Source organism: Monopterus albus, unplaced genomic scaffold (assembly GCF_001952655.1).
Source record: "Monopterus albus unplaced genomic scaffold, M_albus_1.0 scaffold209.1, whole genome shotgun sequence".
Lineage (NCBI taxonomy): Eukaryota > Metazoa > Chordata > Actinopteri > Synbranchiformes > Synbranchidae > Monopterus > Monopterus albus.
The window spans coordinates 680,840-704,407 of record NW_018128089.1 but is presented as its reverse complement, the minus strand read 5'-3'; the positions used below and the strand labels follow the sequence as shown (position 1 = coordinate 704,407).

Sequence of the window (23,568 nt, the reverse complement as noted above, 5' to 3'; positions counted from 1 at the left end):
GGGTCTGTCGGAGGTTTCTTCCGTTAAAGGGAGTTTTTCCTCCCCACTGTCGCCAAGTGCTTGCTCAAGGGGGATTTGTTGGGTTTTCCCTATGTAATAATATTGATAACAGTAAGGTCTAGACCTTACTTTGTCAAGTGTCCTGAGATGACTTTTGTTGTGATTTGGCGCTATACAAATAAAATTTGATTTGATTTGATTTTCTTTTCAAGGGATCAATAATGCACAATTAAATGTGCCAAAGAGAGGGAGAGCATTCATGTGGAAGCTGAGTATACCGATTAAATGATGTTTGCCCATTATTTGGCCCCAAAGAGGGGGGTGCCAGCCCATGCTGTCATAAATCTATATAGCCCCACAATAAGCAGCACCCTTTTCCAAGCTTAACCTACCCTTAATACAAAGCATCCCTGAACCCTGTTCTCACTCAAGTAAAAAGCAGCTTTGTGGTTTGAAACACAGGATTTGCGTTGGATTTGCTCAGGTTCATCAGTGGCTGGTTTGGCAGTCATCTCTGAGAGCCAGGTCTGCTCAGTTGTCCAACCACTGACACTGTTCTACCAAGACTGTTAACAAATCTGCTGAGTCTGTAACTATGTTTATTAAATTTTTAGTAAATGAAAAACATGTCACCAGTGCAACACAAACAAAACATGAGGAAAGACACTGGGGTTTTAGTTACAGAGTGAGTGAGTAAATAAGTGAATACATGTTTGAATGACTTGGGTGGTGTGTGTCAGATCAAAGTCCCATGTGAGGTCACAGAGTGTGATGATGATGGTAATAATGTTGCCTTCTTGTTCACCTCTCAGTATTTATGTCAATCCAGGTTCTGAAAAATTATATAGAACCCCCCACAAAAGACTTTTTTCCAGGTGACATCATTAAGTAGTTTAAATTGTCCAGAGGCTCCATTTGTCTAAATAGTAGTCTTAGGCAGCCACTTTGCAAACGAGTGCAGCTGTCCATATCTTTTCACATTGAAAATCACATACATACCAAACACAATCAAACGTGGGGTTTCGGCCAGTGGGACAGTGAACTACAATGGTAGCTGTGGCAAATGCCTTTAAAAAAAAGCACAGAAGCAAAATGAGTTTGAGTGATGTTTTGTGGGCTCCTCCACACAGTGCCAGGTTCATGGGCAGGAAGATGATTTCTCAGCTTATTTGAGTAGCTTCTCTTTGCTGCCCTGATCTTCTTGTTGTGTGTTCCTGGCCTGCCTGTACAGGATCCTGTTCCCACATCTGTAGGCCTCCTCTTTGTTATGATGAAGTTGTTTGAGTTTTACTGTGAACCAGGGGGTGGTGGTGTTGTATGTGCAGAAGGTCTTGGTGGGCACACACACATCCTCACAAAAGCTGATGCATGATGTCACAGTGCCAGTGAGGTCTGTAGACACAGCCTCAAATATACTCCAATCTGTGCAGTCAAAGCAGGCCTGTAGCTCTGACTTTGCCTGCTCGGTCCATCTCTCCACTCTTTTGACCACAGGCTTTGCAGCTTTAAGTTTCTGTTTCTAGGTCAAGAAGAGATGAACCAAGCACTGGTTAGAGAGTCCAAGGGCAGTGCGGTCTGCAGAGTGGTATGCATCTTTTATTACAGTATAGCAGTGGTCTAATGTTTTATTGTTCCCGGTGAGACAACTGACATGCTGTCTGTATTTGGGCAGTTTGTGGGTGTGGTCTACTCTAGAACAAAGAGTAGGGAGTCAGGGTGTTTCAGTACCACTTCAGTTGTCTGGTTGGCCAGGTGCTCTAGCACACTGCTAATGCAGGCTTGTGGTGGAATATGCATGCTGAATAAACAAGAACTCTCAAGGTGAACAGCAAGGTCTTCCGTTAATGAAAAGAGTCTCTAAGTCCATGTTGCAAGTTTTTTTTTTTCTTCTAACACAGACATTTTTACACCAACCTTCATTTATGCAGAAGCAGATTCCACATCCTCTCCTTTTCCCGGATAACCCTGTTATGCAATGTGCTCTGTATGCCTGGAACCGCATTGCGATGTCTGAGATGGAGTTGCTAAGCCAGGTTTCTGTGAAGCATTGAGTGGCAGAGCGTGATAAGTCTGAGTTAGTCAGCTTGTTTACCAAAACACAACACAAACTGGTATTATACTGGTTATATGTAATATATGCCACAGGTCATTTTTATGAGTTGAGAGTCAATTTGGAAGTCTATGTGGGACTCGAATGCAACTCAAGTATGAGCCATCAAATCAAATACCCATATTTGGTCACCAACTACAGTAAATATAAATGTAAATCTGAGTACATAGTGAAGCTCCTGCAATTTGAGGTGTCACTTTTAAAGTGGATACCCACATTTGAACCGAAGTGTCTTTCTATTTTCTGTTTTGTCAGGTCATCGGTTCATTCAGTTGTCCTTCAGGTACAAGTGCAAGATGCATGGCAAAGCATTGTTTACCACTACAGATCTCAGTGTTAGCAAATACACTGGTCATGCAAGTATTTTTTTGGTATATTTAGGTAAAATAATGCACATTCTAATTCCTAATTGGTGTAATGGGGCAGCCAAAAATATAGCATGAAAGTGCAACACACACTTAACTTCAACCAAGTACTGTACATAGACTTATGTTAAGAAGGATGATGTGACATCTCCCAGAAATGAAACCACCACAATTTGTTCACTCCCCTGGTGGATGGTTGCAATATAGGTCACAAAACCTGATCCCTCCATGTAAGTGTGATATGAGCCAACTTGAAAACTCAAAGTACAAATCAAATACAATAGAAACTGTTCATAATAAATCTGAAACGGTGAATGGGGGGGCTGGCTGAAGACTCATGACTGTGTTCTCCATCTTCAGGCATGGATGAAAGATCATGTGTGCCCCCCAGCTAAAGGCCTCTGTCACCTGACCTTTGCATCCCACCAGTCCCTCTGTGAGCATGTATCGCAGGAACGGGCTCTCAGATGGCACCAGCATCAATTCAGTCACCTCAGAGGTAAGAACTAGATTCAACTGGATGTGTTAACTATGGACTCTAGATGTGCCCTATCAGGCAGCTGAATTTTTATTTCTATTAGTAGTCATTTCTTTCTATTTTTCTTTTACAAACCTCCAACTAAAAATGAATTGCAGTATTTGTGCTTGTCCAAACAGGTGCAACAGGTAATAGAAACAGAAGAATGTGTGTTCCTACCATGCACACAGTTCTTTTTGAAGTGTGTGTAGTTTGTATTTGCTGCGGTTTACAACTGGTTGGATACACTGCACATATGCATGCATAAAAAAAAACAAAACACTTTTTTTGGCCAAGTATGTTGTTACACACACACACACACCCACACACACACACACAGCTGTGGCAGCCATCTGTGGCGCCAACTCACACCGATGGCTCTAGCCTTATAGTCAGGGGGACATACAGTATGTATCATTTTGCCAGCATATTTAAGACAGTACACAGTTTCATGACAGAAGTTGTGTTTGTGGTCTCTCACAGAGAGTCCTGTAGGTACTGAGCAGTTAATATCAGTGTTTAATGTGTCTCTCAGGCCAGCAGCAGCTCTGATTCTCTGGATGGACCTTGTTTGGACTATGCCAAGAGCTACAATGCAGTTATCTTTGATGTGCTGAAGGTGACGCCTGAAGAGTTTGCTGTGAGTACACATCAAAAGTTACTCAGTATTTGTGCAGCATACAATATAGATCAGATCCTACCTGAGAGACCAAAGCATACTATTGGCCTACTTACTGTACAAAGCAAAGCTTTTAAACATTTTCAGGAGGATGTTTGGCTGTCTGTAGAGATTCTCAGTCATACAGGTGATGGTATATCCAAAAAATGCTAAAGCTGACAACTGGACTTCAGGTTCCTGATAGACCTGATACTAGAATGAGCATTACTAAACAGGAAGTGGTTTGTGACACCACTTAACAGCCACTTGCAATGCAGGCCTGACATTATCTATCGATTGTCTCACGCAGCAGATAGAACTTTATTCTGTCAAATGTTTCAAAACACGCTGAATCTGCGACAGGTGTGTGAGATGCACATCTACCCTGGAACCGTCACATTTTTTGAAATGCTTTTTTTTTTATGTCTTTTTTTCCTCTGCTGCATTTAGTAAAGCGTGATCGCCACAGTCAGCTGTTTAAATTACGCAAATCCCATAAATTTTTTGTTTCTGCTGTTATCTGTTATGACCAATTGAGCTGCTTTGTTTCACATTACTTCCGCCCTCTGTAACAAGCTGGGGAAAATCAATAAAATCACTAACTCCATAGGCTACATAAAAATGCAATTTCTTCCTGATGATCTTAAATGAAAACAGTTTTTGTCCAGTACACTTGTTTTGTTGGTCGGCCTAGTAAAGACTCTTTGTCATGTGGACAGACAGAGTTGTTCTGATAACTTTAAAGACAGAACGTGCCGCTCACATCTCGCTTTCATTGTGGATTGAATAGAAATGCTTCAGTAGGGCTTATGTCTCTGTAATGTTTTGTCTGTTGTTTTGTTCTTCGAGGAGAATTTTGTTTTTAGGAGAATTGCTTTCATAGTGATAGAGAACTGAGCAATAGGTTTCTATATTTAACTGGTAAATGATTGACTAGGTATTACTGAGTGATGGGATTCTACAGTGCAGTTTCTCTTTCACCATATATACAGTGTATTATATGTGTGCCATTGCTTAACCTCCTGCCTATGCAAAGATTTTTTTCTTTTTTTATTTTTTTATTTCAGAGTCAAATCACTCTAATGGATGCTCCTGTCTTTAAAGCGATACAACCAGAGGTAAGAGACTCATATTGACAAGTGGTTGGCCTCCTAAGCATCATTTACAGTGTAACATGAATAGTTCCAAGATCATTTTAATTGCCATGCCTATCAGTGGTGAACATAACGTTTAGTCCATCCAACACTTAGTCTAGCACAGGTTATCTCCACACACCGTGACTACTATCTGTGTTCACAAAGTATTTTGTCTACCAGCATGAACCCTCCTACTGTAAACAGCAGTTTACAGCACTGGGTGATGTTTCCTCATTATGAAGCACCAGAGATATATAGAGATATATAAGCAAGAGCAAGAGTCAACAGCCCATGCACGAGATTTCTGGATATTCTTGACAAATATAGGGTGGTGTGTTTCTTAATGAGGAAATAAGTCTCCTAGTGCAGTGGTGTGCTTTGGTGGTGCTTTTAATTGTTTTTGAACACCAATGGTGGTCTGTGGCACAGACGAGTAAGCTAATGGCTCAGTAAGTAAATTAATCCAGGACTGCGCAACAAACTGCAAATTAATTAGAATTTCTCCTTCATAGATGGGTAAACAACAGTATATGTACTGATGGAAAGAGATGTGTAAGACTTTACTCAAAGCGGGTCTCTTAAAGAACTGCTCAGGTCATCATTGCCTTATTCTATCAGAGCTTTTGTGTAAAATACTTTGAAAGTAGCTTAATAAACCTATGGTTGGTTTGTATTGCTGATTCATTTGAGCCTGTGAGAGACTGCTTTCTGATGACTTACAGTATCTAGACACTTGTGTTCACTTGTTTGTTTTCCTTATCAAGTAAACAGCTCTAAAACACAGACAATATTTAGGTTTCTTGTGAAATTTGAGGTCATGTCATATCGGAATAATGATCGGTTGTTGTCAGCTCCAGTCCAGCAATGGAGTTTTGTTGTCATTCATCAGTTTGGTAACATTTTTACAGTCTTATGTTCTGCTAATCTGTAATCTCAGCCGCCACACTCATGGTGACACTGGTTATTGTTACACATTTCTCAAATCTTGTGGTTTTCTGGTTGGCAGGAGCTGGCCAGCTGTGGATGGAATGGGAAAGAGAAACACAGTTTGGCCCCCAATGTGGTAGCATTCACACGCAGGTTCAACCAGGTACGTCTTAAATGATTTCTGCAGCTAATTTAACATAATTTCTTTATTATCATTATTGTTGTACTTATCATATAATTACAGTAAAAGGTTCATTGGTGGGTGCTGTTTCTAGGGGAAGTATTTTTTTAAATTGTGGCTGGAGGATGAGGAATGGTAAATGTTCTTATACTTGTATAGCTCTTTTCTATGCAGTGCAGCACACTCAAAGCGCTTTCACACTATTTGGCCCTTCACCCATTCCCACACTGGTGTCATCACCAGGAGCAACTGGGGGTTCAGTGTCTTGCTCAATTTACAATTAAAAGTTCTCCTGTGACACTTAAAATGGATACAAATTGGTGCAGCAGAACCAGAGATATTTCCTCTTTTATTCTGTATAATTTTGTTCTTGTCACAACCTGGTGCCTGCATTACCCATGATCCAACTCCACTGCCAACAATTCGTGGTGAGATTTAGTTGTATTATACTATTAGCAGCTAATTCAGCCTTGAACACAGATGAGGAGCAGGCTACAGAGGTCTACTAAGCCTAGATCTTCCTAACTCCAGATTTTTCAGATTTATATTCTTCCAGAACAACTGACACTGACTGACTCAGGTGAAATCACTTAAAGATATTTAACGTGCTTCATCTGGAGACCCAAAAGGATTAATGCTGCAACCTATGCAGTAGTACTTCTCAAACTAGAAACACTTTGATGTGTAAAGGCACTCTGTGTATAAACCTCTGCTCACTGGTTACGGAGTCTGTAAATTAACAGTGACACAGTTGTATAATATTCTGAGTACAGTGCATGTAGGTCATTAGGCTTGTTTTGAGAGAATCCAGTGTGCTCAGGGACTCGGTCAGGATAGCTCAGCCTTTGCTGGTTCACTTCTGATCAGCCTGTTTTTATTATGCCTCTTGCAAGTTTTTATTATGCAATTATACAATGGAGAAGCCATTATATTCAGTTGTGTGTGTTTGTCTGTGTATGTTGTTATGTTGCAGGTGAGCTTTTGGCTGGTTAGAGAAATCCTAACTGCCCAGACATTGAAAATCCGAGCAGCAATACTGAGCCATTTTGTCAAAATAGCAAAGGTGAGTTCAAATGATTAAATATGAACAGAATTATCAGTAACATGAGAAATATTTAATGATCAAAATCATTTTCATAGCACTTTTACAGCAAAAGGATAAAATTAGTTGTGGGTTTATGCAGTTGAAATATTATAATAAAAGGTTGAATGTTGCTGTTTTTACAATCTTCCTTCTTGCTCCCTTAACAGTGCTTATGGGATCTAATTAATCTTTCTGGCAGTTCATGGGTAGTTGTAAAGGCAATAATGTGTTCAGGAATCATTTGCTACTTTTCTAAAACCCGTATCATATTTTCAGATGACAAAAACATACTGTTTTGTCTCCTGTGTTGTAACATTTGGTATGGCTCACTGTTTGGTAATCTTTTCGGTGTATTGGTAAAATCAATCATCAGACATGGATATGTCAGCAGCTTTTAAACAGTTGGTGCTTTCATTTCATTTTCATTTTCATTTCAGGGGTCACTGCCAGTTGCTGCTTATGAAGCAGTTTCAACACAGAATCCATTATTGTGCATGAAGGTGCAACATACAGGAGCCACCTAGATACTTTATTACACAGCATGATGGAGAAATCAGACCCTCTGCTGGCTAAACAAAAAATGGTGCCTCTTGCTGTTATGGTCCGATTACAGAATAAGTGGAAATGGAGCTTTTTTTCCCCATGGTCAGAATGTGGGATAGAAAGGAAATGTAAAAACGTATCAATGTTCTTGGCAAAGTGAAAATATATTGACTTCTAAAAATAATGCACACTTTATGTACCCTATTTAACTACAGTATTAGCAGACCCAGAATGTTACTCATAGAGAATCACTCTGCAATTATGGATTAGGGTGTATAATACAACAAAGGTGTGTAAAGAGCCGGCCCAGAGCTGAGGGCTCATTGGGCGGAGGGGTGGGGTTGGTGGGGTTTGCATTGGGCAGTGCTTGAAGTGGTTGTGGGGGTTGATATTCAGTTTATTGTATTTACAGCTTGTGCTGTACCAAACTTGGCCAAATAACAATAGAGGCTTATGTAAAATTTACAGTTTATGTCATTTTAGATTTTAATAATCATATTTATTTATTCATTATTGACAGCAGGTAAAATCAAAATGCTCATGTTATACGGTGAAAATGGTATCAGCCACTCTATGGGGTCTTTAAGTGTGTGTGTGTGTGTGAGAGAGAGAGAGATATCGTCTTAGACCATAGGTATCCTTAGACCCCTTTTACTGTGCACAAGATAAAATATGCAGGTAGAAACATAGGCCTGTACGCACACAAAAAAGACAACCTAGTTATATCCTTAGCCTACAAGTAAAAATGAGCCGAGAAGATTGGTTTAGTGGATATTTGTAGGTCTAACAGGATTTAATCATCCTGACTTTTAGCCATATTACTTTGCTCTGTTTTATCTGGGAATGTTCCAGAATGACTTAATTCAGATACTGTACTTCAAGCACAGATGCAGAGGCATTTGTGAAAATGGCTTTTTACCACTTCAGCCAAAAATTAGTTGTAAGCAAATAGTTCACAGAGCTTTGTCCATGTTGTGGGGTTTGACTGTATTTTTGGATCTGAACCCCAAATATTTTCAAGCTGGAAGTCCTGTATTCCCACTGCTGGTCACCATCCTTCTCCGCTCGGTCTCTCCCTTCAGTTGTCATATCATGACTGACCTCTGGTGCCAATGTTGTGCACTACAATAAGCCTACATGGTCTCTGCTTCAGCCTAATAGAAAAATAGGGGCATATGCTTCTGACAGCATCAAAAATCATACCTTGAGGATTTCTAAATCCTGTGGTATACCTTAGTACTGTTGTATCACCCAAGCCTGGAGAACCCCAGGTTCATATGCCTCGCACAACATTTTTAAAGAGAACATTTTAATTAAAGTCATATTGTAGGTAGTTACAAATATATATTATCAGAATCAGCTTTATTGGCCAGGTGTGTTGAACACACACAGAATTGTGTATTATTCAGAGTGCCAGCTGACAGTGACTGAAGTCACTTGTTAAATTTGTGTGTACTTCATACAATATCTGTGTCTGTTCTCAGAAACTGCTGGAGTTCAACAACCTTCATTCTCTGGTGTCAGTGGTGTCTGCTCTGCAGAGTGCTCCCATCTTCAGACTCAGCAAAACCTGGGCGGTAAGACAGCTTCATACTCTGCTTCAAGAAACATGCTCCCTTAAATTAGTGTCAAGAAGTGTGAAGAACTACATTTTAAATTCCTACAGTGGGGAAAACAGATAGAAATAGATGGAAGTAATCTTCACAGTGAGAGTATTTAAAAAGAAAGTAACACATCTGCTGCTGAATCAGGTCTCGGATCAGATTTGGTGGCAATGTAGTCATTTTGTTATCACAATTCAGAGAACCTGATTGACAGAGGGCCTTTCCAGTACCAGTGCTGTGTACCGATGAGTACCAGGCTGTTAGCACGTTGATTTTATGCATTGTTAAAGGTTAAACATGAAATATTCATCACTGGCTCAATGGCATGTCTCGCTTATTAATCAGTTTGTGTTCATTCATTTAATGGTTCTTCTAGTCATTTGGTTAATGACAGTTATTTACCTCTGTATTACTCTCAGATGAACAGCTGTTCAGTCAAATTTTATTTATATAGCCCAATGTGATGACACAACTTTTCTTCAGGGGTCTTAACATTTTGACACTATATGACATTATTTGTCCTTTGACACCCAATTTGGGAAACCTCCCCCCAAAAAACCCTTTAACGGGGCAAAAAAAATTACCACGACATCTTCTCCACCATGAAGACCCGGAAAGAAAACACACTACGTAAACAGACAGGAAGCAAAACTCCAGCACACTATTCACATACAGTATATATAGAAGAAAATGAACAACAAATAAGGTAAAAACAATGAGAAATGGATAAGGACAAGGACAGGGCTCCTCGAAGGTCCAGATCCAAAATGTTGTATTCACACTGCCAGCCAGGGAGAGAGAGAGAGAGAGAGTGATGGTCTAGTAAGAGAGCCCAAGTGAAAAGAGAGGACAGGGAGGAGGAGGAGAGAGAAAGGCACACAATTTGAATGTTCATATGCTTGAGAAACTAAAAGAGATGTAGAGAGGCACTCCAGTTAGATACTTTTGTTGGCATCTTTATTATAAATGACTTTTTCTTCACCATCCGATGTTTGTATCCTTCTGGTTTTATGGCGATCATGTGAGAGAATATCATCAACATGCCCACTAGCTCTGTGTGAATACTCTAGACTACACGCCTCTATTCTCACATGGGGTCACTGCAGCTCACTGGGACCTTATGTGGACTTTGTACTAGAGAGCTGGCAGGGCACAGTCCACTTAAGGTCTAGGTCAACTGACTCAGACATTTGCATTTTCACATACATCTCCCCCAGGTAATGTCTAGAGACTTTCATGGTTCCAGTGCATGTCGAAAAGGGGCTTTAGAGTGTTTCATCTCCTGATACTGGAATAAAGAACACTGTACTAGTTTCAGTCAGGAGAAGATAAAAGCATGGATGACCTTTTCTAGGTCTGCAGATGAAAGGAAAGACCTGATCTTGTTTAAGTATCAAAGAAAACAAAATCTGTACAATTTAATAAAATTATTTTTGAGAGCAGGCATGAACTTGCAAAGACTACAGGACTACTGCCAAGAGTGATTTTAGTCTTTGGGCAAGTTATTTATGGTAATAAGGGTAATCACATGTAGCTACAGCTGATTTAGTGTGCCTCCCTTTGTCATTTTAACCAACAGAAACAATGGACAGTAAGCATCTATGTAAATGTTTTTTACATTGCTCTAATAAAAAGACTGAAAAAGAGAATTTGTACCTTGGTGCTTGGATTTGGGTGTTTTTGACAGCTGGAACCGGATCCGACACGGAAGCAGTTAACACACTGAGTCATGCTCGTGGCAAGGCTGTGTAGGTGTCTCACTCAGTAGTACAGTATATACTGTATTTTTAGTGCTTTTTTTTTTTTAAATAGGGATGTCAGTATTTTATGAAACAGTTTAACGGTACTTATCAGTTCAGTACTTTATCAGTTATGGCATAACAAATAATAAATTTAGATCAGGATTAGAATTTATTAATACTTAATGCCCTCAAAGCATTGTTGCATAAACACTGGGTGTAATCCTTAAAGTTATATTTTTGAAATTTAAACAGTCTTTATAATTAGCTACTGCTAATGAGGTTTTCTGGTAAAGTTTAACTGGTAAAGAGAAGAACAGATGGTTTGGGAGTGGGGCTAACATCTCGGGTAGAAACTCGGCTAGAAACAAGATCTTGTCAAAATTTAAAATATGTGACAAATTAAGCTAAGCAGTTAGCACAGTTTGGTTTAAGCTTGTTCATAAGAATCTATTTTGCTCATTAAAGGCTTATTTAAAGGTTTTATTTATTGTGGCCATAGACTAAATAAAGATGGACAGCCAGATAGCTCCCAGAAGTGAAGCCACCAAGTCAATTGCAACTAGTGGCTGGTTGCAGTATAGCTCATAAATCCCACCCCCTCCATGTTGGTGGATGGGACATGCGTCGAACTAAAAACAAATTTTTAAAAAATATTATGATGGTATGTGTATAATTGGTCAATTTTCTGCTAAGGTGGTTTTTGACAAAGGTATTTGATGGTCTGATATGTCACTGGTTGTAAAATGTCAAGATGGCAGCTACTGTATTCATGATATTTTGGTTTCACTTTTGCATAGTGGAGGGAAGTGTTGATATGTCATCCATATTTACAGTTTATACAGTCTACGATTTTGGCATTTGATTCAGTAGTTTCCGACTAGACAGACTGAAACCAGGCCTCTCATGCCAAAAGTTTGTACTTTTTTTTTTCTTTTTCTGAACACATTGACCCACCGGCACCTTGACAGTTTCTTGTTTTGTACAGTTGATGGAAACCACTAACAAAAAAACAAAAAAAATCTTCCAGGTCACTTAATTTTCAGCACTGGGTCATATATTGGCAAGAAGGAAAATTGAATTGCTCAGGATGTTACATGAATGGTGGTCTTCATCAGATATAAAGAGGAAGAACCACCACGATAGGTTTGTTGAGAAATTCAAGTACATTTCATTATAAATAGTCCTCTGAGTCTTTTTTAAATGCTCTAGTTAATGGGTTTTACATAGATAAAGTGTAATTAGCTTCACATAAGGTATCAGTGATGTAATATTTGTTTGCCATACTGTAATTCCCACTCAGGTTAAAGGCTCTGAATGAGAAGGAAAAATCATAAATGTAATCTTTCTTTTGTGTTGTTGTAGTTGATCAGTCGGAAAGACAAGGCCACATTTGAGAAGCTAAACTGTTTGACATCCAAGGAGGAGAACTACACCCGCATGAGAGAATACATCCGCTCCCTGAAGATGGTGCCCTGCATTCCGTACCTTGGCAAGTCCTCTTTCTTTGCCTCAGTATTAGCCCACACCACAGGCTGCTTAATATTCTTTTAAAATCAGTGGCTCTTTCAGTGCTTGATACCGGGTTTCTACAGTAAACCTCACAATGTCTTGCACCACTAGTCTAAATTCTGGTCAGCAGCTTTAAGCCATTTACTCATACACATGATACATTTCTGTTCCATTCAGCACATCAAAACTTTCACATAGAATACCACATTAACATGCTTCTCCAAAGCACCGGTATGAAGACATCCTTAAGTCTTGAGTTTAAAGCAGTGTTGAGTGCTGGGGTAGGCTTGGAGTGTTTAGCTCCTCAGAAACTGAAGATTTGGGCTGTTCATGATAAACAGGGAGCTGACCAATGGTAAGTTGTTCTGATGGAGCTGATCTTTGAGGGGACAGAGTCCAAAATAGAGCAAATCATTATGAATTACTAGTTTTGAACTAATGATTTTGCTAAATGTCTGTTAGCAGGCTCTTTAGCGTCCCAGGGGGAGTAAACAGAGAAGCAGTGAGACAATAGAAAGATGCTCCAGGAGCTACTGTGACTGAGCTGAGGGTTAGCTCGCTACTAGCTCTGTGACAGGTCATTACACCATGATGGAAACGGCATAATATAGGTTGTTGTCACCAACGTCTTTGATTCCAGTTCCATTATTGCCGTACACTTTTATGGTACAAGGATGGTGTTTTTTCAGAACTGGGGGAATAATTCTATTTACTTTTCCTCATCTTGGCTCTGTGATCATGATTACACATTTTACTCTCAGATGTAATAAATTTCTTTACATTGATCTTTCTCCCTCTTCCTGTGCACACATTGTCACATGGGGACGTGCACACCTGTCAGTTGTTGTTGCTGCTCTGGAAAAGTGTGGTTGTGTTTGTTGTGAAGCAGCAGATTTCCCAAAAGAAATTCAAACTAGGGAGAATCACTGTTATAAAAACTAAATCGCAGAGGCCTGAATCGAGATCCTGGTGACTGTAGTAATGTCCTCTTGTACACGGTGGGAGCAGGAATAGACGGTTGCAAATTAGGCTCTGTCCTTATTGAATGAGCACATTGCTCACTCATGTACACACACACACACACACTGCCCAGTCAGTCGGGAACTGTGCCTCAGAATATGCACAAGGACACTGGATAAACACTTTTAATCAATAACAATATCTTCTCTAATAATATAAGCACCTGACTTGCCAGTAGTCAGTTTTGATCTCTGGATAGAGGTTCTGCTGTTAATATTTTACAGTTAGATAAAATTAAAGCAGCTTTGAATTTGTTCAGTACATAACAGGCAGGCATCCTGTTGAAAGGTTGGTATTGTATTTATTGAAGTTTCAGATGTTTACATAAACAAAATTAACAAATCAACAAAACTCACACAGCGAGAGACAGATAAGATACAGTTGTGCTTGTAAGTGGTGGTGTTGATTTGTGTGAAGTATTGCTTTATGAGCCCAAATGAGATTCAAAGTAAGTATAAAAACCTAAATCTTTAAAAGGAATAAAATAAAAAATTCTGCATGGGTCCTTTTGAGACTTTGCAGTTTGAAGCTACATTATTAATGTATAACAGCCAACAGAAAAAGTGAAGAAGTAAGTTCAGATCAAGGCTGCCCCTGGTTGTGATTTAGAAACTATCCTTTTGGAGGAGATATTTGTCCAGTTAATGACTGAAGTGTTAGTGGAGGGTGTTTGCACTGGGTCGTACCATCATGGTCACCTTCTTCAGGGAATAAGCTCCTCCTCTGAGCTCAGCCCAGTAGATCCCATCCTGGTAACGGCTGCGGTAATGTCCACCACGGTACCACACGCCATTCAGGTTGGAATGAGCACAGGAGTTATACCACCATCCTCCCTTGTGGTAGTGGGCACAGTTGCCTGGATACACAAGAAATCAAATCAGATTAGCCAGTATGACACTAATAGTTTTGGATACATCTGCAACACGAAAAGCGTTTTGAATGGAAGGTGGAAATGGAAGTGACTGGTTCAGGGATCCCACAGACTAATGAGCCATGTGCGCTTCGCACAAGGATTCTTCAGTAGTTGTTTATGCATTGCTGATGTTTCAAGTCTGATGAGACATCAGTGTTACCTATTACGTATGTGGGTCTGGCTATCTGATATAGCATCTCTGCTCATTTTTTCATTTTAGTATATTTCAGTTTAGTTTAAACTGATTTCTTTTGATGTTAGCAGAGAGAATATTTATTTTGGGTAAGGTGGTGGTGCCCTTCAATGTCAAAACTTTTAAGTTTAACTATTGAGTAATCCAAGACATGCTTCTGCTTTGGGGAAACTGTCAAACACTGGTAGTGTCATGTGATGTATACCCATAGCCTGAATGCTTGTGTGCCCAATTTCTGTAGACTTCTTTCCATTATACCTGCCTACCCTGTGCAGTTCTTGCAAGTAAAAGCACATAAGAAATGATGACTGCCTTCTCTTGCACTGCAGTTCCCTCACCTGCGTAGACATCATGGTCACTGTCCAGTGTGGTAAACTGCTTGTTGTTGTGCCAGGTAAGAGAGTCTCCGGCATTGCCGTGGTATTGGCCCACCCGCAGCCTATAGAAGTCAACCTCAGATTCAACACGGAAGCTGGCATACTCTGCAAAGTTCTTGCGTCTAGACCAGTCTTCTAGGGTCACCAGTAGCTTGTAGGTGCCCTGGTTTGTCAGCCAGTAGATGTTCTCTAGGCCTAGCCAGTATTCACCATCTATGTTTCCAAACCCTTGCTGTGAAGGGAGAAAGAGATTGAATTAGACCATTGCTACTGTTTCTAACACACGAGACAATAGGAAATGCCACCATGGTTTTCTTGTTTTAAAGTTTGCAAGAAACAAACTGTTTTGCTTACTCTTGGATAAAACTAAGGACCTCAAACATAATAAAACCCACCCATGTTTTCCAAGCATCTGTGATCACTGGTATGATATCAGAGAGATGATCCAAGAGCAGTGGCAAAATGGCAGGACATGTTTGGGATCCTCTCCACCAGAGCTCACTCTATGTCTGACACATGGAGTCAATCAGCAGGGAGTCCTTTCTCAGCCAAATGCATGTAGTTTTCTTAAAGCATTCTGTTGACTCATTGAGAGTGGGTCAGAAGACAACACTGAAGTACTTCTTTCTGCTTTGGTCTCGAGTTTAAAGCGCCAAGAACACTATCTGCTTTCAGAAGTCCTTTAGGCTTCAGAAAAATCTCTGACAGTTAAGTGTATTGCCTTGTGCGTGGGGTTCCACCGGTAGTAACTGGATACTATGGTTATGAAGTCAACAGATCACTGCGCTGGCAGCAACACTGAGAGCATGTTTAGGTCATTTGAATCAGTTTCAGCTCTGTTGTTGTGACTTCAGAGGATTGATTTTGTAGAGTTTTTTTTAATGATTTCTCAACTATTACACAATAAGTTGGGTTGGCCAAACAGTTTACTTTGTGTGAGATGATTGGCAGTTTAATTATGTCATCACAAACATAACTATTAGATTTTTTTTTTCCTATTAGCACAGCAGTTTAAAATCATCTTTTATTTAAAGCTTTAAGAAAAAGTGTGCAACAGATCCCAGTAGCACAGAGGCTCATCTGGAAGTGGCTATAGTCAGCCTGCACTGAAAGGCTTAGCGGCTGTCTAGACAGGGTGTCCATCTAACATGTATCTAACAAACAGATTAACTTTGAAGTTAAAATCAATACAGCTGTCTACACCACCTCATACTTCACTCACATAGCTGCAGCCCATAGCATTCAGACAGGTTGTTTTCTAGCTTAAGGGACTGTGAGCTCTTGAAAACATGTTTAGCAGTTCTATAGCCCAGTGCTTCAAGAACTGCAGCTGCTCCTGATGTGCTGCTTTCATTTTTAAGCTGGTGTTGACATGGTGTTGGTCTTATTTGTACAGCGATGGTTTCCAGTTAGCCTAACAAGCTAGGTCTTGTGAATTGCTTCAAACAGCAATGCTTAATACAAGAGTTCAAGTCTGATTTATTGAGCTTGATCTAAAGTGGTAAATGATCTGCTTCTTACAGACAAAATAAGTGGATGTGACAGTTGACATCTGGCATTTTAATTGACAGATCAAAAAAATGAGGGTCTCTCAGCCTCATTTGGTCACAAACCAGTCTTTGTCATTATACCACATGCCTGGTATTCAATCTGAATTCTTATTTTAACAAGGTCTTTAAAATATATATATGTATATATTTGTTTTACTTGGGAATACAGGTGAAATGTTCTACAGAAAGATCTTTAAATGCTTATAGATGCCTATATTATTAGCCTTGTAACTGAATGTTATTCTAAAACTAAACCTCAACCATACTTTGTGTGTAAATATCATATAGCATTTGTCTTGGTATCCCTGTTACCACTGTGATTAAGTACAGCTTCACAGAGCAGCTAGAGTGGCTTGAGATTTCTAGAGCAGTTTAAAAGAATTATTGAGGTTGATCTCCTTGTAAGGGAATGAATGCAGACATCTTTGCAGCTTTATATCTCAAAACTACCGAGGAGGACTGTCAGACTGGTTCACTATAAGCTCAGATCTTCATTATTACCTTGTACTTTTCCCAGTTCCTAAAAAAGTTGACAGAGCCATCTTGACGTCTCTGAATGACAGTCCAGCCACCAGGGTCGTCTTTCTGGTTACACCAAACCTGCATGAGTCTGTTGCTGTTGTTTGGTTTCAGGAGGTACATGCCGCTGGTGGTGTATCCACTCTCTAGAGCCTCCAAACAGTCTTTGAAAGGACCTGTAGGAGAGAGAGAACACGGACTAGAGAGGCAATGCTGATTAACCAAGCTGAATACTGTATGCTGATCTACAAAGGTTTTCATGACTGGCTTTTATTTTCAGTGACATGCTATCATCATTATTAACAGACACTGCAACATCAAATAGATATAAAAACATATGGACAGAGGGCTCCCGGAAAATGAAGTCACGATGTGTTGTGTGTGCCAAACATGACAAATGCTTTCCAGTCTCTGTGATGGGGGCCGCAGTAAAAATTCCCATGAGAAAAACTGCACTGCAATTCTCGGTAACAACACAAGATTTTATATGGAAACACTGAGACAGCACATTTAAATGGCTATATTGTATTCAAATATCAATATCCCTAGTTAGTGGTTACTGGTTTCATCATTTTAGAAAGATTTGTGTTTTGCAGCATTATGGTAATACTACAGTTCCATTAACGTGCGTGCGTGTGCTTGTATGGCCAGCAGTATTAGCACTGGTTTTAATTTAATACCATGGGAATGAGGACGTTTTCCCACTGAACTGAAAAGGAGAGTGTGTCCAAATGTCTGCCTGGTAGTGTAAATACAATGGCATCCATGTTCACATATGAGCTCTCTATCAAAAGACATCATGTAGGCTATGATACATGATGTATGCATTTCACTCTTGACCTTGGAAATAGCAGATGATTAGTTGGTCAGGACCTTGTGGTAACATTGTTTTCTGAAATGATTAAGGATGGATTAGGAGATTAGCATAACATTTCAGATTTTTTTTAATCAAAAATATCTTGTACTGACATTATTATTGAAATAAATAATCAAGTTTATTTCCCTCTTCTGAAATCAAGGTCGTGTCCTTGAGTTTAATATACATGTGATTCAAATTTGTTGGTATCAAGTTCAGTTTTACATCTTTATCTTTTATACTTTATTTAAAATAAAAAAGCTTAATAGAAGCCTCTTCAACCACAGGGGCATGTGACCAAGGTTGTAACATTTTCCTGTATGCCGTATTTCCACGTCTGACACTGTATCCCCCCCTTTCATTTCCCCCCAAATGTAGGCAGTCCCCTCTAGAGCTGTGGGTCCTTGTTTTGTTTGTACTGTGTATGAGGATGGACATACAGTACTGTACATGCTGGTGAGCCTTTATACACCTTTACCAACCATTCCATACAGTTCTACTAAATTTTTATTCTTTGCTGCTTTATAGAGAATAACCAAGGTCACCTGTTGTGAGAGGAGAGCAGTGTGTTTACTAAGGCAGGTCAGTTGGCTTTTGGTAATGAAATCGTTTGCTCGGAGTAAAGCATGAAACAAGCCTTTCCTTGGCTCAGACACTGCATTTTAAATAATCTGTACATTCTTCTTGGTCATACAGCTTGTTTTTTTTATTTTTATTTTTCTGACTTAAACCTGTCTGCCTGGCTGATCTAACTATAGTGAGATGAGGCGGACTGTGATCTTTTTGACATCTGAGCCCTTGGTGCTTGAAATGTAAAACTTTAGAAGGGTTTATCAAAAAATTATGACCTTGAATAAAATGAGATGATTTTCAAATGGTTTTCTCAGTTTTACTTTATGGGTGCATGTGCAGAATGCATGCAAATAATTGCAGCTACAGAAATCTGTCAAAAAGCCCTCTGTGGCCATCATCTTATCGGACCTCCTGTCCAGATATGTCACTCGTAGAACTCTACAGTCGTCAGGTCACCTCGCCCTTGTTGTCCCTTCTTCACATTATAAGAAATGGGGAGGTCGCGCTTTTGCCGTGTATGGCCCTAGATTGTGGAACTCCTTACCCTTAGATGTACGCTCTATAACTGAGCTGGTATCTTTCAAGTCAGCTCTAAAAACGTATCTTTTTAAACAAGCTTTTAATGTTTAACCTGTTTTATTAGTCTCATAAGGCCATTATTTTTTTAGTCTCCTTGGAGGTATCAGACTGGATAGAAACTGCATTATACCCCTATGAGTGCTTGTGCTTGTTTTATGCTTATTTATCTCTGTTTTGAACTGTTATCTTTTTCATTGATGTAGCACTCTGTGCTCCTTGAGTTGGAAAGTGCTATATAAATAAATTTTATTATTATTATCATCATCATCTTGGTCAAGTTTATCTCTGCAGAGGAGGTATTTCCACCAGCTTTGTAAAGTATTGGATAGAGATGCACTGATTGATCCGAGGAGATCAGAAATGAAATTTCCAATTTTCTAATCAGAGGTTTTCAGTTACCTCAGCTTGATCAATTAGTTTTGCTGTATTTTGAATCGTTGTAATTCTATAACAACTGTCTGAAGAGCTAGGCAGAGTGTGGCAGAGAGTCGCACATCGTAGTAGAGCATAGTGGAGCAGGGAGAGGGAGCGCTGGGTGGAGCAGAGTGAACTGATTTGGAGCTTCATGCTAGTGCTGCCTTATTGCAATTGACCAAAATTGACATTGGCAGGTCAGACTTTAAAAAAAATTGAATTGGTGCATCTCTAGTATTGGACAATGTGTGGCCTATGTCTTTTTATTAATAGACAAAGGAAGACACGAATGCTTGCGTGATGGCATCAACTTACCAGAGGGCTCGTTTGTGAAGCCATATGTAACACTTGACATTGTCGGCAGCAGAGGTACTAATGCTTTGGCGTTCTGGTCACTCTGTATGTCATTAGTCATGGGGTTGTTGGTATGACGGGTGTTGGTAGGTGGATGGAATGGTCTGTAGCCTCCAGGAGACAGTGCAGGCATCTGTAGAGGAGGCTGAGGGATCACAGGAGACCGTGGACGCACAGGATAGCTTCTGTCCTGCACCACACCATGTGAATATCCTCCCAGCTTACAGCGCTCCTCCAGCTGCAGCAGGAGAGCACTCTGGTTGCTTGCAATGGCTGACAGGTGCTGGTACTTGTGTTCCAGGTCCCGGTAGCGTGCAGCCAGCCTCCCCATCTCGTTTGTGTGGTTGAGCACACGGGTCTCCAGCTGGGACACCTCCAGAGCATTGTCTCGTTTGCGGATGATCTCATGCAACAGCTGCATGTAGAGCTGTGTAACTCGGGAGTTCATGTTGCGGCTCTCTTTGCGTAGTAGCTTGACTTCATTGATCACGCCCCCATCGACCTCTACTAACTGCTGCAGCGCTTCAATCTGCCGTCTCTGCTTTTGTAGCTCGGTGTTCAGCAGCTCCAGCTCCTGCTTATTGACCCGATTCTCCAGCAAGGCCTCGGGCTCCTTGGAGTTTACACAGATGGCCCCGGTGTTTTTTTGCTCTGGGACAATAAAGGTGTAAGAGCATTTGTCTGTTTGGGAGGCGCTGTAGTCAACCACAGCACGTTTTTGCCGTTTTGGCGCATAGATAAACTCTCTCTCCAGGATCTTATCGCTGTTCCCAATTTCATGAGTGTCACCCTGAAGAGAGGACTCTGGTCCACAGAGCAACAGGAGCACCACCAAAATCATGGCACAGTCCTGCTGCATCCAAGAAACCATGATATCTGGAACAGAGGGGGAAGAGCTGGTTAATAAATGTCTATTCCCACACATTTTACATTGAAGTAATCCTGACTTTAAACATTTATAAAGCCAGTAGTACTCTAACTGAAACTGCATATTTTCATAGTTACTTGAGTATCATCCCAATTATTACCTTATTTGCCCTAATAATGTGAATGAGGCAGCAAAAGAAACTGAAAATCAGCCATTATAATTAGGCGACCTCTGATGACAGCAATAACAGGTGGTGATGTGATAGAGCGACAAAATCGACGTAGGGAGGTGGTGGGGGTGACGGGTCAGCTGACAAAACACAGGACAGCTGTTCATGTCCCATGTCATACTGAGCTCTTGTTACTTAAAAAGTACTTGGCTAGATTTAGTGTGTTTTAAGTTAAAATAAGTACTTATTATGTCTAAACCTGATATGCTAATTATTATAATGATGACTGAGGTCTGGCACATGATAACGGCCTACTGAGCTGACTAGGAAGGTGAGTGGTAGGCCCTAAAATCCCACATCTGTGGTCTGATGACAGACCGATAACAGCCATTTATAAAGGCAATAACATTGTGGGCTGTGTAATAAAGGCAATAATCTGTACAAGGCCACAGAGCTGAGGAGAGTTGGTAATAGTTTGTGGGTTTTTCAGTGATTTCATCCAATGTGCGTATAAAAAAAAAAAGACTGAAGCTTTAATGTCACATGTCCAACCAGTTCAACTAAAGTATTTTTCATTGAAAAAACTGTCCTGCTTTATAGGAGCCATCCTCCCATCACAGACAACCCACTCTGCACAGAAATGATATAGTACTCTTTTGGCATTTATCAGTGCATTTTTGAGAAAACACACTGCTGAAATCGAGTTATTAGCATTTTCTAATGATAAAAGCTTTATATTGATCATATCTGTGAAAGTTAAGTGTTTTCCATTTGTTTTTCTTATGATATCCACTCCTGTGGACATTATTGACCATTCTAAATCATCCACAATAAAAGAAAACAATTAGTCTGCAGATTTACAAATACATATTTAACTTACAACCCCAAATCAGAAAAATTAAAACTAAAAATATATGTGTAAATCGTCTGTGTCCTTTTTTACATTGAAAACAATCCAGCAGTGCATTATCTGATGCAATACCTCATCAGTTTGATTCTTTGTTCAAAATAAATACTCACTTCAGTTCTGATGCCTGCAACACATTCCACAAAAAGTTGGGCCAGTAAATCATTTACCACGGTGTGATGTTGCTATTTTCTGTTTTAGTTTACATTTTACATACCATCCCAACTTTTTCTCATTTGGGAAGGTATATTAAACAGTAAATGCAGGCATGTTAATGGGATGCATGAAGAGAGGGCATGGCCCACAGGTGCCAGGCCTTTTAGTTTAAGTTCTAAGTAAGTCCAAATACACATCCACAAAAACAATGACCCTGTCAAAATACAGAATATACTTTTCTACTATTGTAATAACTGCCAAAATCATTTTGCTCCATACCATCATCCATGAACTACAGGAGAAAAGAAATTAACAGTAGACCCGTACAAAATAAACTGCATGGCTCAAAGTGGACCTAACTCATTCCAACAGAGTGAAAACATTGCTCATATTTACGAAATATCTGACTAAGAAGGCTTGCTCTCATGTATTCCCTGTCTTCATTCTTGGCCCACACTTGTTTTAATGGCACAATGTGTTTTGATGATGTTTCTCTTGGTCTTGGGGGAAAAAAAATGCTTTCACAACATTGGAATGTTGAATAACACAAAACACACAGGGGATTCTCCCTTGATAATATCACTGTTATCCTCTGTTGTTGGAGATGGGAGTTACTACGTCATAACATGTGCCAACTCCTGCCTCAGCCAGGCCAGTTAGTGGATTTCATTCATGTTTCCATAATGCACCAGGGTCTGTAAATGTCTGGGGTTTTTCTCTGTTTGAAAGACTCAACGTAAAATTCATTAATCACACAGGAAAATAATGAATGAGTTTCGCGTTTGAGCTCTGAATGTCTGAGCAGTGATACATTTATTCGAGGTGCGATCATCATCTGGCTGAAGGCCTCATTGTTTTTGCTCTTGGTCTGTGATTTGGCCTGGATGTTTCAATTGTTTTCTATGTCAAGTTCTTTTTAACAGCAGGCATTTTAGAAGCTTTAAGTGACTAAAGAACAAGACAATATGATTAGCCTTAGTGTCTCCTCCATGTTATTAGTTTAAGATGGTGCAGAATCTGTAACTATGTCATGCCATATAATACAGACCAGCTTCTTTCTACTTTGAAGACTGGGCTTGTGCTTTTCTTGTGTTCTTAGTTTCTTTTCATCTCTGCAGTTTTTCCTCACACCGATGCCTGTGGCTCTTATACACGACTTTGAGTGTATATATTTGCTGACATGTTCACACAAAAGCACATAAGTGGTTATAAATTTTGGGCCACACCTGAACTAGAGCTTAAGAAATCAGTTGATTAGCAGATTATCAGATTTGAGGATATGTTGTTTTCCTCTGTTATGTTATTGTAAATAGAGTCCTTGGGTTTTGGACTTTTGCCCAGACAAAATACATTTGAATTCAGTTCAACTCATTTGTATAGCGCCAATTCACAACAACTTTTGCCTCAGGGCACTTTTACATAATCAGGTCTAGATCTTACATTATTATAAGGAAAACGCAGCAAGTATTTGGCAACATTAAGGAGGAAAAACTCCCTTTTAATGGAAGAACCCTCCGACAGACCCCCTGGCTCTTGTTGGGCGGCCTTCTGCCTCGACCAGCTGGTGTGAGTGGATAGAGGAGAGAGAAAAGAAAAGCATCAGGACACAACAAAAACAAAACAACAACCAGGCTGTTTCTCATGAAACATAGAGCTCTGGAGCCAGGAATACCTGCAGAAAGGTACAGGGAGAGAAAGAAAACCAAACTTTGTGGAGCAGCTGTGGCTCAGGAGGTAGAGCGGT

At 40.0% G+C, this 23,568-nt stretch overlaps 2 protein-coding genes across 3 annotated transcripts in view; one reads left to right on the top strand and one right to left on the bottom strand.

The window, feature by feature from the left end:
* LOC109970842 (ras-specific guanine nucleotide-releasing factor RalGPS1) overlaps positions 1–23,568 on the top strand; it is a 76,925-nt gene that overhangs the window by 6,505 nt on the left and 46,852 nt on the right. The window contains exons 2-8 of the mRNA XM_020618691.1: positions 2,836–2,974; positions 3,528–3,632; positions 4,718–4,768; positions 5,793–5,876; positions 6,868–6,957; positions 9,006–9,098; positions 12,230–12,356. Of these exons, the coding sequence (XP_020474347.1) occupies positions 2,918–2,974; positions 3,528–3,632; positions 4,718–4,768; positions 5,793–5,876; positions 6,868–6,957; positions 9,006–9,098; positions 12,230–12,356 (607 nt within the window). The 5' untranslated portion in view covers positions 2,836–2,917. The remainder of the gene's footprint in view (positions 1–2,835; positions 2,975–3,527; positions 3,633–4,717; positions 4,769–5,792; positions 5,877–6,867; positions 6,958–9,005; positions 9,099–12,229; positions 12,357–23,568) is intronic.
* The window catches only part of LOC109970843 (angiopoietin-related protein 2-like), a 15,407-nt gene continuing 5,501 nt past the window's right edge, over positions 13,663–23,568 (bottom strand). The window contains exons 2-5 of one of the 2 annotated variants that reach the window (XM_020618694.1): positions 19,686–20,600; positions 16,931–17,124; positions 14,841–15,111; positions 13,663–14,252 (exon numbers count right to left, since the gene is read on the bottom strand). In XM_020618694.1, the coding sequence (XP_020474350.1) occupies positions 14,053–14,252; positions 14,841–15,111; positions 16,931–17,124; positions 19,686–20,595 (1,575 nt within the window). In that variant the 5' untranslated portion in view covers positions 20,596–20,600 and the 3' untranslated portion in view covers positions 13,663–14,052. The remainder of the gene's footprint in view (positions 14,253–14,840; positions 15,112–16,930; positions 17,125–19,685; positions 20,601–23,568) is intronic. The other variant, XM_020618692.1, reaches the window with a different exon arrangement.